We start from the raw sequence: 19,174 nt of genomic DNA, 5'->3' as shown, positions 1-19,174 counted from the left end.
GGCTAGGCCAAGTGCCCGGAGGGAGAGAAGAGAGGAAATTTCTATGCATATTCAAATATGCCTTTTAAAAAACTACAACCTAACAAAGTATTCCAGCTTCATTTTTAAAATTTTGTCCTATTTATATCATTTTAGACACTTAAGTGAGCTGCTAAAAAGGACCGCTCTCCATGGAGAGAGTAACTCTGTCCTCATTATCGGACCCCGAGGATCAGGAAAAACTATGGTAAAAGCTGTTCATTTCTGGTGTTTGTTGGCGTATGATGATTCTTATTTTATATAATACTGAAAATATTTTTCATTTCATTATTTTGTAACATTTTACTTTTTTTTTTTAATCATAGAAGACATGTAAAACTTTATAAAGTTAGGGTGGTATATTTGAGTGTAGCAGACCTTTTTTCCCCTTATTTGTCCTCCTAGTGACAAATTGTCAATTGATGTTTGTTCCAACATGGTCTTTTGTCCTTGAAGAAGTAGAGATTTCCAGTGGAAAAAGAAAATAGCATTTATTGAGCATGTACTATGTGTCTTTTTATTATGTTCTCTCATTTATTCTTTACATCAATGCTGCAAGGTAGGGTTTTTCCCTTTGTTATAGGTTAGAGAACTATCATATCATGCATTCTTTTTATTTTTCCTACATTATTACTATTTATTGTTTAACCCTAATTTACGTAGTTTTACATAAGATGCATGTTCACATCTTATATCATTCTTGTCTCCTTTTCCTCTTTATTGTATTTACTTAGTTATCTCAAAAAGATATTCTTACTTATTTCCCCTTGCTCTTTTCTTTCATATCCTTTATGCAATATAGGAGACAAATTATGGGTGTTAACTTTTGAAAGTAATTAATTTCAATGCTAAGTAGTCTGTGTAAAATCTGTTCTCATGTATTATATACAATAAATTTAAATTTTTTACTAATGTACTTTAAAAAATGGATAAGTAAAATTTTTTTAACATTTTAAGCAATATATATTGAAATTTATTATGATGAATATGTTAGGATTTTACTGTTATCACTCATCTCAAGTATTGTTTGAAGTATGTAAATTGAGAATTTAGATCTAGGTAATTTCTTTTAATAGTTCACAAATTTTCACATTTATAATCATATTTACAGTAAGTTTTAGGTTTCAAATCTATGTTTAATTTGTTTTAGTCCTCATACTCAGCTTCTATAAATCACTATTTCTTTATTCTTGAGTTTTTTATTATGGTTTTTCTTTGCATTTGAATTCACTATTATTTTGGGTGGTTTTCACAAGAGAACTATGTGAAATGTTTTTAAATTTCAAATTTTTAAATTTAAGAAACTTTTTAACCATTCTAATAGGTGTAGATTGGTGTCTCATTGTACTTGTAATTCTCTAATGACATGCTGTTGAGCATCTTTTCATACACTTCTTTTTCATCTGTATATGTTTGGTGAGGTGTCTTATGTCCATTTTTAATTTGGGTTGTTTTCTTATTGATAGGTTTTAAGAGTCCTTTATATTTCTGATTTTCAGTTTTGTTTTGCAAGTATTTTCTTACAGTTTGTGGCTTTTCTTTTCATACTATTAATATTAACATTGTCTTTGGCAGAGCAGAAGATTTTATTTTTATTTTTATTTTTGAGACAGGATCTTGCTATGTCTTTCATACTATTGCTATGTCAAAGTCAAGCATACTATTGCTTGTCAAACATACTATTTTGCTATGTATACATACAAAACATGCTATTTGCTATGTCAAACATACTTTTAACAGTATGTTTGGTAGAGTAGTTTTTATTTATTTGTTTTACTTACTTACTTAGAAGATAGTGCAGTGGCATGATCACAGCTCACTGTAGCCTCAGCCTCTTGGGCTCAAGAGGACTCCTTGGGCTCAAGCAGTCCTTCCACCTCAGCCTCCTGAGTACCTGGGGCTACAAGCATGCACCGTCACACCTGATGTGTTTTTTAATTTTGTTTAGAGACAAGCTCTCCCTATGTTTCCCAGGCTGGTCCTGAACTCCTGAGCTCAAGCAATCCTGCCTCAGCTTTCCAAAGTGCTGGGATTACAGACAGGAGCCACTGTGCCCAACTGAAGTCTTTGATCTTAGTAATCTAATTTGTCAGTTTTTTCTATCATGAGTTACGATTTTGGTGTTATGTCTGAAGCTTCATCACCAAACCGAAGGTCATCTAGATTTTTTCCTATGTATCTTCTACAAGCTTTATAGTTGTGCATTTTATATCTAGGTCTGTGATTCATTTTGAGTTAATTTTTGTGAAAGGTGTAAGGTCTGTGTTTAGATTATTATTATTATTATTATTATTTGGAAATGAATGCCGAATTGGAGAAAGACTGTCTTTTATCCATTGAATTGCCTTTGCTTCTTTGTCAAAGATCAGCTGACTATGTTTATGTGGGTGTATTTTTAGGTTCTCTTTCTGTTCCCTTGCTTTGTCTGTTCTTTTGCCAATATCACATTGTTTTGATTACTGTAGACTTTTAGTGAGTCTTTAAGGTAAGTACTATCAGTTGTCTGACCTTGTTCTTCTGCAGTATTATGTTGGCTGTCTGCATACTTTGCCTTTTCATATTAACTTTAGAATCACTTTGTACATACCCACAAAATTCTGGGAATCTTTGTATTGAATTGCTGGGATTTTGTGTTGACTTTATACATCACATTAGGAAAGTCTTCCCATTCATGGAGTATCTATGTATTTAGGAATTTTGTCAGTTTTTGTAGTTTTCTTAATAAAGATATTATACATGTTTTGTTAGATTTATACCTAATTTTTCATTTTTTTTTGGTGCTAGTGTGAAGAGTGCTGTGTTTTTAATTTCCTTTTCTAAGTCTTCATTGCTGGTAGATAGCTAAACAGTTGGCTTTTGTATATTACCTTGTTTTCTGCAACCTTGCTATAATTGCTTCTCAATTCCATTAGTTTTTTTGTCAATTCTTTGAGATTTTTTACTCAGACAGTTATGTTATCTGTCAGCAAAGACAGTTTTAATTATTCCTTCCCTATCTCCATACCTTTTATTCCTTTTCTTCTCTTATTGCATTACTTACTCATTGACTATGTCTAACAGTTGATCATAAAATTCACTAATATTTTGCATACTGTTTTAGTATAAATTTAGAGGGTATTCACTAAAGAATAATATTCTTTTATTTTTGAATATTCTTTTTCATTTTTTCTTAAGATTAGAAAAAAATGAATATCCAATATTAGAATATTCAGTTCTTAAATCTTTGTTTTCATTTTTCTGTGTCTACCATCTTTTTCATGTTTTTTTCCCCCCTCTCAGCATTCTATCATATGGCCAATGTGATTTTCTTTACTGCCAGTGCTGTCTTTTGCTTCTTCTAATCTGATATTGCATTTCAGTTTTCTAAGAATCTTTCCTTCTTGTCTAAGTCTGGCTTAAATAGCTCAAAACATTTATTTCATAAAATAGTCATTTTTAATAGTAATTAACATTTTTATAGTTTATTTTTAAATTGATCATACACTTTGATGGGATATATAGTGATGTTTTGATACATAGAATGTATAGTGATCAAATCAGAGTAATTAGCATATCAGTCATCTCAAACATTAATGATTTATTTGTGTAGGGAACATCCAGTATCCTTCTAGCTATTGGACAATATTATTGTTAATTATAGTCATCCTATAGTTACAGAACAATGATAGTACAACACTGTAACTTACTCCTCCTATCTTGCTGTAATTTTGTATTCGTGATTGAATCTCTCCCCTATCCCTCCTTTCCTCCTACCCTTCCTACCCTATCTTCTCTTCTACTTTTGACTTCTATAGTATTTACTTTCCCTGGCTTCCATAGATGAATGAAAACACATGGTATTTAACTTTCTTTTCCTGTCTTATTTCATTTAATATAACTTCTTCCAGTTCCATCCATGTTACTGTGAATGACAGGATTTCATTTCTTTTTTTAATGGCTGAACAGTATTCCATTGTGTGTGTATACACATATTCTTTATCCATTCATCTGTTGTTGGACAACTAGGTTGATCCATATCATGGCTATTGTGAATAGTACAACAATAAATACAGGGTGCAGATGTCTCTCTGATCTAATGATTTCCTTTCCTTTATATAAATTCTCAGTAGTGTGATTGCTGGACCATATGGTAGTTCTAATTGTAGTGTTTTTGGGGGAACCTTTGTACTGTTTTCAATATTGGCTATAGGAGTTTACATTCCCACCAATGGTGTATAAAAGTTCCCTTTTTTTTGCATCCTCACCAGCATTTATTATTTTTTGTTTTTCTGAAAATAGGCATCCTAACTGGGGTGAGATGATACCTCACTGTGGTTTCTATTTGCATTTCCCTGATAATTAATAATGTTAAGCATTTCTTCGTGTATTTGTTGGCTATATGTATGTCTTTTCAGAAATGTCTGTTCAGATAATTTGCCTGTTTTTTAAGCAAATCAGTTTTTTGCTCTTGAGATACTGGAATTCCTTGTGTAATCTGGATATGAATCCCTATCAGATGAATAGTTTGCAGATATTGTCATGTATTCTGTAGGTTGTCTTTTCACGCTATTGATTGTTTCCTTTGCTATGCAGAAGCTTTTGAGTTTGATGTCATCGGATTTGTCTATTTTTTATGTTGTCTGTGATTTGGAGTTCTTACTCATAGGATATTTTCCTAGACTAGTGTCCTGAAGTATTACCCCTATATTTTCTTCTAGTAGTTTTATAACATTGAGGTCTTGGATCCATTATGAATTGATTTTTGTGTAGGATGAGAGATGGGAATCTAGTTTAATTCTTCTGCATATCCAGTTTTCTCAGCACCATTTTTTGAAGAAATTGCCATTTCCCTAATGAGTGTTCTTGGCCTTTGTAAAAATCAGTTTGCTATTGATAAGCAGATTAATTTCTGGGTTCTCTATTCTGTTCTATTGATCTACATATCTGTTCTTATGCCAGTACCATGCTGTTTTGGTTACTACAGCTTTGTAGTATATTTGAAGTTAGGTAATACATTGACTCCAGCCTTATTCCTTGTGCTCAGGATTGCTTTATCGATTTGGCATTTTTTGTTGTTTCATATGAATTTTAGGATTTGTTTTTTCTGTCTCTGTGAAGAATATCATTGGTGTTTTGATAGGAATATCATTGAAACTGTAGATTGCTTCTGGTAATATAGTAATTTTAACAATATTCATTCTTTCTGTCTGTGAGGATGGGTGTGTTTTCATTTGTTTGTATCCTCCTCAATTTCTTTCTTCAGTGCTTTGTAGTTTTCCTTGTACAAAACTATACCTTTCACCTCCTTGACTGAATTTATTCCTCAGTACTTCAATTTTTTTGGTAGCTCTTATAAATGGGATTGCCTTCTTGATTTTTTTTTTCAGCTAGTTTGTTGTTAGTATATACAAACATTACTGGTTATTGTATATTGATTTTGTAGCCTTCAACTTTACTGAAATTCTAAGAGTTTTTTGGTAGAGTCTCTAGGTTTTTCTATATGTAAGATTATGTCATCTGCAAAAAGGAACGAATTGACTTCCTCCTTTCCAATTGCTTTGGCTTGAACATCTAGTACTGTGTTGAGTAAGAATGGGGAGAGTGAACATCCTTGTATTGTTCCAGTTCTTACAGGAGAAACTTTTAGTTTTCCCCATTCAGCATGATGTTGGTTTTGGGTTTGTCATATATGGCTTTTACTATGTTGTGGTGCTTTTTTTCTGTACCTATTTATTGACAGTTTCTATCATGAAGGGATGTTGGATTTTATCACATTTTTTTCTGCATCCATTGGGATGTTATAGTTTTTAGCCTCCATTCTATTGATGTGCTATGTGACGTTCATTGATTTGCATATGTTAAACCATCCTTGCATCCCTGGGATAAATCCCACTTGATCATGGTGAATGATCTTTTTGCATTCAGCTTACTAATACATTGTTAAAGACTTTTGCATCTATATTCATCAGGGATATTGACCTGTAGTTTTTGTTGCTGTTTTGTCCTTGTCTAGTTTTGCTGTCAGGGTTATGCTGGCCTCATAGAATGAATTAGGAAAGATTTCCTGTGCTTGAATTTTTTGGAGTAGTTTTAGAAGAATTGGCATTAATTCCTTAAGGGTTTAGTAGAATTCAGCAGTGAAGCCATCCAGTACTGGATTTTCCTTTGTTGGAAGACTTTTTATTCCTGATTCTACCTCATTATTTGTTATTGGTCTCTCCAGGTTTTCTGTTTCTTCTTGCTTCAATATTGAGCAGTTTTATGTGTCCAGGAACTTAACCATTTCCTTTAGGTTTTGTAATTAATTGATGTATAGTTCTTCATAGTAGTCTGTAATGATCCTTTTTATTTCTGTGATATTCAGTGTGATGTCTCTTTTTTCTTTTCTCATTTATTTAGTTTGGTCTTTCTTAGTCTATCTAAGCAATTTTTGTTTCAATTTTGTTTATTCCTTCTCTGATATTTATTATTTCCTTTGACCAATTTGGGGTTTGGTTTGTTCTTTTCTAGCTGTTTGGAATACACTGTTAGATTTTTTATTTAAAATTTTTCTAATTTTTTGGATTGCATTGTTAGATTCTTTATTTGAAATTTTTCTAGTTTTTTGGTGTAGGTATATATTGGTATAAACTTGCCTCTTAATACTGCTTTTGCTGTGTTCCTTAAGTTTTAGTATGTTGTGTTTCTATTTTCATTTGTTTCTAGGAATCTGTAATATTCTTAATTTCTGTTGCCCATTGTTCAGGGGCATGTTGTCTAATTTCTGTATTTTTGTATAGTTTCTAATGTTCCTCTTACTACTTTAAAAAAATATATAGGCAGGGTCTCCCTATGTTGCCTAGGCTGGTCTCAAACTCCTGGGCTCAAGGGATCCTCCCACCTTGGCCTCCCAAAGTGTTGGGATTACAAGTGTGAGCCACCACACCTAGCCAGTTCTTTTTATTATTGATACCTAGTTTTATTCCACTGTGGCCAGATCAGATACTTGATATGATTTTGCTTTTTTTAAAAAAATGTTTAAGACTTCTGTTGTGTCCTAACATAAGGTCAGTCCTGAAGAATCTTCTGTGTGCTGATGAGAAGAATATACATTCTGCAGTTGTTGGGTGAAATGTTCTATAAATGTCTTTTAGGTCCATTTGGTCTATGGTGAAGTTCAAATTCAGTCTCTCTTTATTGATTTTCTGTCTAAATTATCTGTCCAGTGCTGAGAATAGGGTGTTGAAGTTCCTATTATTTTATTGCAATCTATCTCTCTTTAGATCTAATAATACTTGCTTTATACATCTGAGTGTTTCAGTGTTGGGTACATTTACATGTACAACTGTTATATTCTGTTGTTGAATTGATCCTTTTATTATTATATAATGTTCTTTGTTTTTACAACTTTCGTATCACTTTTATTTTCCATTTTCCTAGGATAATTTTTCATACCTTTAAAAAGTCTGTGTGTCTGTACAGGTGAGGTGAGTTTCTTGTAGCAGCATATAATTGAGTTTTGTTTTTTTATCTGTTCTATATTTTTTTAATGGGAAACTTAATTGGTTTATATTCAAGATTATTATTGATAAGTGAGGACTTACCCTGTCATTTTAGTGATTGTTTTCTGGTTGTTTCGTATATCCTTTGTTTCTTACTTCCTCTCATTTATTTTTCCAGTTGGGTGCTTCTCTTTCTCCTTTATGTATCTGCACTACCAGTAAGTTTTATAGTTTCCCCTGTTTTCATAATGGTGGTTATCATCTTTTCATTTATGGATGTAAGGCTCCCATGAACATTTCATATAAGTCTGGTCTAGTGATGACAGATTGCTTTAGTTTTTGCTTATCTGTGAAACATTTTATTTCTCCTTTATTTCTGAAGCTGCTGGGTATTATATTCTTAGCTGACAGTTCTTTCAGTCTGAGCTTTGAGTGTATCATCCCATTCCCCTCTGGCCTGTCAGGTTTCTCTTAAGAAATCTGCTGTTGTATATTCTGACAATCAGCTAAAATGTAAAGAAGAAGGATGAAAGATGTTTTAAAATATCATTTTTAGAAATGATAAAGGGTTTAAAATTTTTAATTAAAAAAATCTGCTATAAAGAAGAAGATACCTACTGTTAGTATAATAGGGATTCCCTTATAGTGACTTCACACTTTACTCTTGCTGCTTTAATTATTTGTCTGTGACTTTTGACAATTTGACTATAATATGCCTCAGAGAAGACCTTCTGTTTGTGTTGAGTCTGTTTGGAGTTTTGAGCTTCCTTTGGATGTCCATTCCTCTCTCAAGAACTGGGAAGTTTTCAACTACTGTTTTATTAAATATGTTTTTCTCACCTTTTCCTTCTTTTCTCCTCCTGAAAGGACAATAATACAAATATTTGTTCACTTACTGAAGCCTTATAAATCCTGTAGACTTTATTCATTCTTTCTATTTTTTTTTTCTTATCTGCCTGTGTTATTTCAAACAATTTGTCTTCAATTTAAGAAATCCTTATGCTTGGTGTAGTTTGTTGTTGAAGGTCTCAATTATATTTTCTGTTTCATTAATTAACTTCTTCAGCTGTAGGATTTCTGTTTGTTTTTTATGGTATCTCTGATAATTTCTTATTCAATCACAAATTGTTTTTCTGATTTTGTTTAATTTTCTATCTGTATTCTCTTTAATTTCACTGAGTGTTGTCAAGATTATTATTTTAAATTCTTCTTCTGGCATTTTCTGTATTTCCGTATGATTCTTGTCTGTTACTAGAGGGGTTATTGTTTTCCTTTGGAAGTGTCATGTTTTCTTGCTTTTTTATGTTTAATGTTTAATGTGTCCCTATGTTGATTGGTATGCCTCAGGTAGAAAAGTAAAATTGCCTTTTCCAATCTGACAGAATTGATGTCATAAGGAAGTACTTACTTGTGTGAATGTGTCTTGAGGTGTCAGTTTGGTGTGATTCATTGCCCTTGGTTCTAGTTGTATACAGTCGTGTGGTCTTTGTATAGTTTTTTTTAGCTGTAATCCACACTAGTGTCATTTACAAGTGTCTCAGTGGCCTAGGCTGAGAGTTTCTGGTGGTAGCTGTACAGCTTTGCAAGGGGTGGGTTTGCTGGGCTGATTCTTAGTTCAGGGGCATAAGCATGCATGTGGTGGGTCAACCACCTTGGGATCTGACACACTGGCAGATGGGGCTATTAATGTGGCCAGGAGCATAGTCATGCAGTTGCTCAGCCGGCCTTGGTGAATGTTTGCCAGGAGCAACTCACTGGTTTGTTTCTCAGGCCCAGGAGATGCCTGGGATCCAGGTGCAAGGCTGCTTGATCCCAACAGAGGTATAGGGATACAGTTCCTCGAATGGCTTGGGGCCATATCTGCTGAGGGGTTCCACAGGATTGTTTCTGAGGTTCAGGATGCAGTCACAAGGCTATTCAGCTGGCTTATGGGCATGTCCACTAGGAGCATCCCGTGAGGCTGTTTCTCAGGCCTGTGACACTGCTGCTTGGCTGGCCTGGGAACTTTTCAGCAGCGATGGCCCACTGGACCATTTCGTAGACCTGGGAAGTAGGAGCAGGGCTGCTTGACTGGCCCAAGAGTGTCTGCCAGAGGCAACCCTCAGGGCTGATTTGTAGACCTAGGGTGTAATGCTGCTCAGCCAGCTAGGGTAATGTGTCTGTTAGGGCCAGTTGGCTAGTGTACTTCTCAGGTTAGGGACGTGGGCACACGATTGGTTGGCTGGTCCTGGGGCATGTCTGATGGGTTATAGGGAGGCTGTGCTGTTTGTCAGGTTTGGGAGGTGAGTACAAGACTGCTTCGCAGGCTCAAGAATGGCCTGAAGAGCTACTTCTCAGGCCTAGTATGTGTTCACAAGGATGCTTGGCCACCCTTTGGGAGGTGTATTCACCATGGGTGGCCCATAGGGCTGTCTCTCAGGTACAGGTCATGGCTCACGGCTGCTCGGCTGGGCTGGAGGCATGCCTGCCAGGAGTAACCTTCTGGTCTATTTTTCAGGCCCTGACTGTGGGCACAGGACCACTGGGCAAGCCAGAGGTATGTCTGCAGGAGTGACGGGCGCAGGGTATTATGGGGCTGTTTCTCAGGTTCTGAGTGTGGGTGCATAGCCACTCTACCAGCACAAGCGGTGTATCAGCTGCTTGGATGCTCGGGGCCTGTCCTTCTTGAGAGAGAGCCCCACACTGGTTTGGTCAGCTCAAGCGAGAGTTTGTCCTGGGTGGGACTGCCAGATTGGTCCTCTGGCCGGAAGTGTGGCAGCAAGAGGTTGGTTTCCCTGCTGTGTAGGACCAGAGTCATAACCAATTATAGGCTCAGTCTCCATGCAGCTAGAGTTGTGGCATTCAACCACCTATGTGGGCTTGGTGGAATGAAGATGGACCCCTAGTACTGGAAAGGTGCAGTGGCTACTGGCCCGCGGAGCAGGGCACACAACAGAAGTGGCTTTGGCCTCAACGGTGCCATGCTGCAGCAGGTTGGCCTACAGGTGGGTGAGGGATGGAGAGTGCGTACTTTATTCTCATGATCTGGAGCAGTGCAACTTCTTGAATTCCCAGCAGCTCTCCACCTTGACTTAGGGCTTGCTAGGACTATGGAATTCTCCTGTGGTAAGGACTGTAGGTGTTTATAGTGTCAGTGAGGACTGGTGGGGATCTTCTGCTTACCTTTTCCCCAAAATGGGAAGTCCCTCCTGACTACGGGAAGATTTGATCCGGGTGCAGGAGATGTAGCTGCAGAGGCCAGGTGCCTACACACTACCCTCCTGGATTTTCAGTCACTACACATGTGTTTCCCCTTCCCTGCTGTACTCCAGCACTCTCCCTTCAACACGCCAGTCAAATCTTAGCTGTTCATTCATTGCTGTGGTCCTTTCTTGTGCGGGGTACGAGCACCAGGAGTCTCTAATCAGCCATCTTGCTTAATATTTTAAATCTGCGCTTAAGCTTTTTAATCTGCTTGTTGTTCCCTTCCTTCCATGTTACAGCACCTTTTCATAAACCCCTATAGGTTTAATCAATGTACTGAAATTTAAAGGCGAAAGCATTAAGTCATAGTATTTATCAGTTAACAAAATGGATTGGTTATTCTTGGCCACACTGACGGTTTATCTACTTTTTGCTTCTTAAACCAGAGCCCTATTGTGGTGTTTTGCAGTCATTTATTGGGTTTCACTACAGTGGAATCTGGAAGAGTCCCTTGCCTGGCATTCCATTTTGATATAGTTTCATGTATTCCTGATGTACTCTGATGTTGGCAGGTTGAAGAGATGAACATTGTTTGACTTCTGCTACTTTTGTAATTTGTTGTATGTGTGGGAGTATCCTGAGAGAAAATATGGATTGAATAAATTGTCAGGTACAATTTATTTTTATACAAGAACTCTCAATGGTATAATTTTTTTCTTTTTCTTTTTCTTTTATTTTTTCTTTTCTCTTTTTTTTTTTTTTGATAGGGTCTCACTCTGTTGCCCAGGCTGGAGTGCAGTGGCACGACCTAGGCTCACTGCAACCTCCTCCTCCCAGGCTCAAGCGATCCTCCCACCTCTGCCTCCTGAGTAGCTGGGACAGGCATGTGCCACCACACCCAGCTAATAAGTTTTTTATGTTTAGTAGAGACAGGGTTTCACCATGTTTTCCAGGTTGGTCTGGAACTGCTGGGCTCAAGTGATCCACCCACCTTGGCCTCCCAAAATGCCGAGATTACCGGCATGAGCCACTGTGCCTAACCTCATTAGTATAATTATACAAATTCAAATTTTAAAACATAAGACCTGTAGTCTTATGTTTGTTTTAAACTCTAATCCTAACCCCGAGATTATAGTATATTTAAAACACTATACTTGGCCAAACTGTCTGAAATACAAAAATTCTAACTCTACAGTTAATTGAAAAAGGCAATAGTGTGGCTTGTAATATTACAAGCATTTTATTTTAAAAAAATTGATATAGCTTCAAGTGACAGATTGAGCCCTAGAAAATACCTTTTGATTTTAAGAGACAGGCTCTCACTCTGTCACCCATGCTGGAGCCCAGTGGCTCAATCATAGCTCACTGAAGCCTCAACCTCCTGGGCTCAGGCAGTCCTCCTGCCTCTGCCTCCCAAAGCACTCAGATTACAGGTGTGAGCCACTGTACCGACCCTTAGGAAATGCTCTTACACATGGAATTTACTGTAGACAGATTTCCTAGATGGTTAAATAGGATATTTCTCCTAGTTGCATATTGGTGAAACCTGTGTTTATTATAATATTTAGAAATAGTATAATCATTGGTGAGCATAAAAATTACTGGATGTGGGGAGATCTAAGAAAATTATCCTGGTATGTTTGTAATATTAAATTTTAGGCACAAAGAATGTAGAAAGGAGATTACCAAATTTGGTTATGTTGGTCAGTGTGACATTAATAACCAACTAAATATTTTTAGTGTATAATGTAGTTTAAATATTTGAAATGATGACGACATATTCAAGAAAAAAGCTAACTTAAATGGTTGATTGCCTAAACTACACAGTAAATTTTAGCAATACCCAGATTAGAAGTAACATTGTTTGAAGATCACTTGCTAATATATTTATCATTTCAAACCATACACACAACCCATAAAATATTAGTGGGCTGATCCAAGCAAAGCATAAGTTGGTGTTTAAAGTAAGTTGAGTGGAAAGAAAGCTGTAAACCTGTTACAACTCTCCTTATACATATATAAAATGGAAGATATTATTAAAATCCCTATTCATTTTAGCAAAGGGTTTGAAATTGTTTTGAATAATTCATCAAAACATAAAACATTTTATGAATTAAAACAAAACATAACCTAGGAAAAAATATATTAAGCAAAATATCAAGAGGTGGAGGAAAGAAAATACCATGGATTGCTTAAAAAAAAAAAAAAAAAAAAAAAAAAGTTGCTGAAAGCACTGTTTTGAGAGACCAACCGTATATCATCTGGGGATGTACTCTTATTATAGTGTCTGACCTGATCCAGAGGTGAAGAAGTACCTCTATACAGTCCTTTAATGTTACTTCTCATTAAATGTCACTTCTCAGTTGGGCTATTACTGGTAGTATGACAGGTGATATCTTGAGATTGTCTCCTTTTCAGAGGACCTAGAATTCCCTATGCTTTAAAAACCATGCAGGTATACCAGGAAAATTTTTTTATTTTTGGTATTTTGTTGTGAAACATATATAATTTAAAATGAGGATCATATTTGCTTTTTTCCTTTTGGATAAGGTATTACAATGACAAATAAGTAGCATATTGCAAATACAAATAGTATTTTGTTTTGGAAAATAGTTTACCAGTTGTCCCAGTGCCTTTGTTCAGTAATCCTTTTTGTCCTAAGTTTTGATGCCATCTTTACTAATATTTTGTATATACAACTGCTTTTCCCAGTTTACTTATTTTATGATAGTACCTATATTTTAATATTGGAAGGAACAGTCCATCTTTACTCTTTAAAAAGATTTTTGGCTTTTCTTAATTCTGTTCACTTTCAAATTCTTTAAACAAATTCGAATGCATTGGTAATATGAAGAGATAGATATGATATCACAGTACGAGAGCAGTACAGTGTTATAAAAAAAAAAGTATGCTGCATAGAAACCTTTAATTCAATAGGCTTTTAACTGATTACAATGATATTTAGTAATTGTCAGAGAGATGTGTAATGTACTAACTGAGACATGAAGTTTATAAGGGCCATGTCGCATGTTTAATGTGACATATAGAGACATATTTGTTTTAAAACTTGGTTGTTTCTAAATTTGTATTAAAAGTTTGGGTAGGTGATTGAGAGAATATTGTATCAGTCCTGGCTCTTGTTTCTTAAAAAGAGTCAGATATGAGATGTTCTAGTTAAACCTTTTATCTGTAAAGAATTTGAAAACTTATTTGTTAAAGAGGTCAATTTATTTATATTCTGTTCTTACCGCTTGTAGTTTAAAAAAGAATATGGACTTTTTTTTTTATCTTTTACCTATTATTATCTCATAAACTTTTCATATTTAGTTAATAAATCATGCTTTGAAAGAACTCATGGAAATAGAAGAAGTGAGTGAAAATGTATTACAAGTTCACTTAAATGGTAAGTATGCCATTATTTTGCCATTGGAGATTACATAAACTTTGTGGGGTTTTTATATGATGAAACTAAATTCACTTGTATATTTCAAATTCATTTTAATAGATTTTGAAAACTAGATCCATGTTTTACTTAGCACACCATATGCAGTATTTTTAGAAATTAAAATACTAATAATGAAGGAGTCTCAGAAGGACTCTGGTTTTTTCCTTCTTTTTTTAATCATTCTAATCCCAAGGAGGATTATTTTTTGATTCTACAGAATGTCTTTATTGCTAAGTTTTAAAAAGAAAGTGATGTGAACTAACAGGCTTTGACTGGGAAGATTTACTTAACTGGAAAACAACCTGCTATATCAAATACATGTTTCGTTTTAATTAAATACTTTTAAATGGACTTTATTTTAGGACTGCTGCAGATCAATGACAAAATCGCCCTAAAGGAAATCACGAGGCAGTTAAATCTGGAAAATGTAGTTGGAGATAAAGTTTTTGTAAGTATAATTTCAGTTATTTTATTAAATAGGCTTTAAGGTAATGTCTTTATACCATATATATTTTTATATTTCTAGAATGGTAGGGAGAGGTTCAGAAATTCTAAATTGAAATATATAAGATTCTTTCATAAAAATGTGTAATGTATAGGATACATTTAGTCATTAAGTCTCTACAATATTTGGATTTTTTCATAGTAGGTTATACTAGCTGTAAAATAGCTAAGAAACCCAAGTTTATGTAGATATTCTGAGTTTCTTTCTTTTTCTGTAAGGTGAATACTTTGGTTCTCTATCTCTGGAGACAGATTAACACATTTTTTAAAATACCATGCCCCAGCAGCCTATTTCTACTTTTTTGAGACTTGAGTAGCCTGTCTATAGTAGAAAATGTGCTAAATTTGAAGCTGCAATAGGTGGGTTTCAGTCATGCCTTACAACCCTTTGACTACCTGATAATCCAGAGCTAACAAGTATCTCTGAATTCAGATTCTTTACATGTTAATTGGGCATTATTTTATTATCCATACTTCACAGGATTATTTTGAAGAAGAAAACATTACACATCATTTAACTTAAAAAATAATTTGCTGGATGGTAATGTGCTGTACAAATGTCAGTTATCTTACTCTGTTTTCAGAAATTTATTCATACATCATTATCATATCTTATAGTCTCAGGACAGTGAACATCAGTAAAAGAAACTGACTTGAAATGTTTTAAACTTTTACCTTTCACTTAATATATAGGGCCTAAGGAAAACATGATAATTTAATTTTGCAGCTACCTGAATTTTCATGATGAAATTACCTAGCCTCATACTGCTTATGCAGTTGGAGTGGATTATATACATTCCAACTTCATTTTCTGGTTACTGGTGACCATGCAGTGGCACCACTCTAATTTCTGAACTGTGCGCTTTGTGCTGCAATGATACCGCCATAGTTGTGTAAGACTCCTAGCATTTATGAGTTTTCTTTAATAATTAATCTATAAAATTATTATTAATTATAAAATAATCTAGAAAATTAATCTATAAAATATAGATTACTATTAACAGTAATCTAGAAAATTAATCTATAAATCTATATAATTATATCATCTATATAAATCTATAATAGGTTATATCTATATAATTATGTAATAGATTATATATAATTATAGATTATTATATAATTATAGATTATACAATCTATAAATTAATATAATAAATATATTAATCTATGAAAATATTAACATAATAAAAATACTAATCTAATAATCTAAAAGGTTGAGTAAATTTGTCCCTTCCATAGTCTATAGGTCTTTGAAGTGTAATTTCAAAATGCCCCTTCTATAAATCTAATATTCTACCTCCTGTTTAAATGTGATGTTGAAGCTAGTGGCATATACTGAGCCAAAGACAGTTCCTATTAAGTATGCTCAGTTTGGCTTTTGGTTCCCAGCTGATCTGGATAGGTGTTTCTGACATTTTTAAATGTTACATATTCATATTGGTTTTATGTGAAATAATAAACACAATTTTTTATCATTCTGTTCTAATCTTTGCAATTATCATCACATATAGAGATTATTAGTTTAAGTTGTGTCCAAAAATGTTTTGGCTTTCCAAGTAAGCATAGCCATACATGGATATGATATACATAAATTCTTCAATATACTCTTGAATAGAGAAATACTGGTATAGAAATTATTAGTTTAATTATTTCATTATATACATTTGGTTTCTTCTCAGAGAGCATAATTAGGTTGCCAAAGGTCATAAAATGGCAGAGGCTAGACATTATAAGAACCTAAGTCACTTAATGCAACCCACAGCTTTTCTGGTTTGATATAAGCAGACATATATATGTATATTATACATGCACAAATACATATTTATAGAAGTATATACTTAGGGCCGGGCACGGTGGCTCACACCTGTAATCCCAGTACTTTGGGAGGCTGAGGTGGACGGATCATGAGGTCAGGAGATCGAGACCATCCTGGCGAACACGGTGAAACCTCGTCTCTACTAAAAATACAAAAAAATTAGCCGGGCGTGGTGGCGGGCGCCTGTAGTTACAGCTTCTAGGGAGGCTGAGGCAGGAGAATGGCGTGAACCTGGGAGGCGGCGGAGCTTGCAGTGAGCCAGGATCGCGCCACTGCACTCCAGCCTGGGCGACCACAGAGCGAGACTCCGTCTCAAAAAAACAAAACAAAAAAAAAAGAAGTATATATTTAGTATCAGATATAATCTTTTAAACAAAAAGCCTGAAAGACAAACTACCTTTGAGTAACTGACCACTGATTTCCCAACAGATTGTCTCTGAGGATTTGTTATATTATGATAAATTATGGATAACACTTCTTGGTCTGCCTACCTTGGAAATAGCATAACAACATCACAATATGTGAAAGTTTAAAAAACTGTATGCTATTTTTATGTTAGATCTCTGAACTGGAGAACGAATAAGTGCGTTTCTTTTCTCCTTTATCTCTCCTCAAATTTAAAGTTGGCTGTTTCTTTTAATTATGAACTCTGAATGAAATAAAAATTAATAACTTTAATGAAAAAAATATTTTAATGGGGCTTCTACCCACAATCTGAAGCACCTGGATAAGGCATCTACTACGTTAAGTTTCATCAAGAATATTTAATTGTATCCAAAAACGTTTTGGCTATATTACAAGTAAACATAGCCAAACATGATATGATATACATAAACTCTTCAGTATACTCTTGGCCGGGCGCAGTGGCTCACACCTGTAATCCCAGCACTTTGGGATGCCGAGGCGGGTGGATCACGAGGTCAGGATACTGAGGCCATCCTGGCTAACACGGTGAAATCCCGTCCCTACTAAAAAATACAAAAAATTAGCCGGGCATGGTGGCGGGCGCCTGTAGTCCCAGCTACTCTGGAGGCTGAGGCAGGAGAATGGCGTGAACCTGGGAGGCGGAGCTTGCAGCGAGCGGAGATCGCACCACTGCACTCCAGCCTAGGCGACAGAGCGAGACTCTGTCTCAAAAAAAATAAATAAATAAAAATAAAAAACTTCTTCAGTATACTCTTGAATAGACAAACACTGTTATAGTATCTAATGTTTCAAAAAAGCCTTTTGTTTTTGTATCTCATTTAAATTCATGGTTATTTCTTTACTAGTACAAATTAATTTGAGACTTGCAAGACCCCACTGTGTTTGAAGACACAAAATAGAATCCATTTCTAGGTCTCAAACAATATTTAGAATATGGCAACTCTACAAAACTACCTTCAAATTTCTAGCATGACATTGTAATTAAAATAATTGCTTGAAATAAAATTTCAAGCATGACACTGTAATTGCCATTTTCAGTGTTGTGCCATCTTTGCTTAAGTATTTAAGTTTTAGATAGGAAGTATAGAGACTCTCAGCAAAGTCTGGGCAGTGACTCTCATAACTAGAAGATATACAGTGTTTATATAAAATCTGAGAATCAGCCCTCTTTTATTCTTTATTTCACTAAACTTTTAATCATTTTATCTCATTTTGTTGTTCAGGGAAGCTTTGCTGAAAACCTTTCATTTCTTCTGGAAGCTTTAAAAAAAGGTAAATATTAACGTATTCAGCTATTTCAGAAGATATGTTTTAACTTTTATTTTTTCCTTGATTATAAAGGTAATACAAGCTTTTGCCAAAAGAAAAACTCTCAAAATACAGAAACATTAAAAAGAATGATCACTGTATTCCCACCACTATAACAGTGATTATCTCAATTAGCATTTGGTTTCTTTATTCAATAATATATACAGTATAATATACTGTATATACTGATGATGTTTATATCAGTATATTATTGATGGAGATAAATGTAACTTTTTACAATAAAATTTTACCTATCATTTTGTAATCAGCAAATTTTGATCTGCATCATTTTTATGGTTCTCATCTTGTTTTATAAGGTGCTATTTATTTATTTATTTATTTTTTTTTTTTATTTTTTTTTTTTTTTGAGACGGAGTCTCACTGTGTCTCCCAGGCTGGAGTGCAGTGGCGCGATCTCGGCTCACTGCAAGCTCCGCCCCCCGGGTTCACGCCATTCTCCCGCCTCAGCCTCCCAAGTAGCTGGGACTACAGGCGCCCGCTACCGCGCCCGGCTAGTTTTTTGTATTTTTAGTAGAGACGGGGTTTCACCATGTTAGCCAGGATAGTCTCGATCTCCTGACCTTGTGATCCACCCGCCTCGGCCTCCCAAAGTGCTGGGATTACAGGCTTGAGCCACCGCGCCCGGCCAAGGTGCTATTTATTAATCACCAATTATGGACTTTTGTTTCTAATTTTTTATAATTAAGAAGAGATACTTAGATGATCATCCAGATATTTCCTGGAATAAATTTCTGTGGGTAGAATTCTGGGTTGAAAGGCACCGTCTTTAAAAGACATTTAAAAGCTAAAGGTTTACTTTGTAAAAATATTTGATAATACCTTTTTCTTCACAACCTCAAAAACAATTATTTTTATGTTTGCCCATATAATAGAAAAACTTTCATCTCTTAGTTTAATTTGAATAATTTTGTTCTTTGTTTAATTTGCATAATTCTGTTAGTGGTGATGCTTGTCATTTCATATTTTTATTGACCTTTGAAATTTCCTGGTATA

General features: G+C 34.8%; 1 protein-coding gene across 7 annotated transcripts in view; it reads left to right on the top strand.

The window, feature by feature from the left end:
• ORC4 (origin recognition complex subunit 4) overlaps window positions 1-19,174 on the top strand; it is a 90,588-nt gene that overhangs the window by 49,601 nt on the left and 21,813 nt on the right. For all 7 annotated transcript variants that reach the window (XM_017946526.3, XM_021924292.2, XM_009182183.4 and 4 more), the window contains exons 4-7: window positions 136-226; window positions 13,989-14,064; window positions 14,469-14,554; window positions 18,076-18,124. In XM_017946526.3, the coding sequence (XP_017802015.1) occupies window positions 136-226; window positions 13,989-14,064; window positions 14,469-14,554; window positions 18,076-18,124 (302 nt within the window). The remainder of the gene's footprint in view (window positions 1-135; window positions 227-13,988; window positions 14,065-14,468; window positions 14,555-18,075; window positions 18,125-19,174) is intronic.

The sequence above is a fragment of the Papio anubis genome, chromosome 10 (assembly GCF_008728515.1).
Source record: "Papio anubis isolate 15944 chromosome 10, Panubis1.0, whole genome shotgun sequence".
Classification (NCBI taxonomy): Eukaryota; Metazoa; Chordata; class Mammalia; order Primates; family Cercopithecidae; genus Papio; species Papio anubis.
This window is presented reverse-complemented; position numbering and strand designations above follow the sequence as displayed.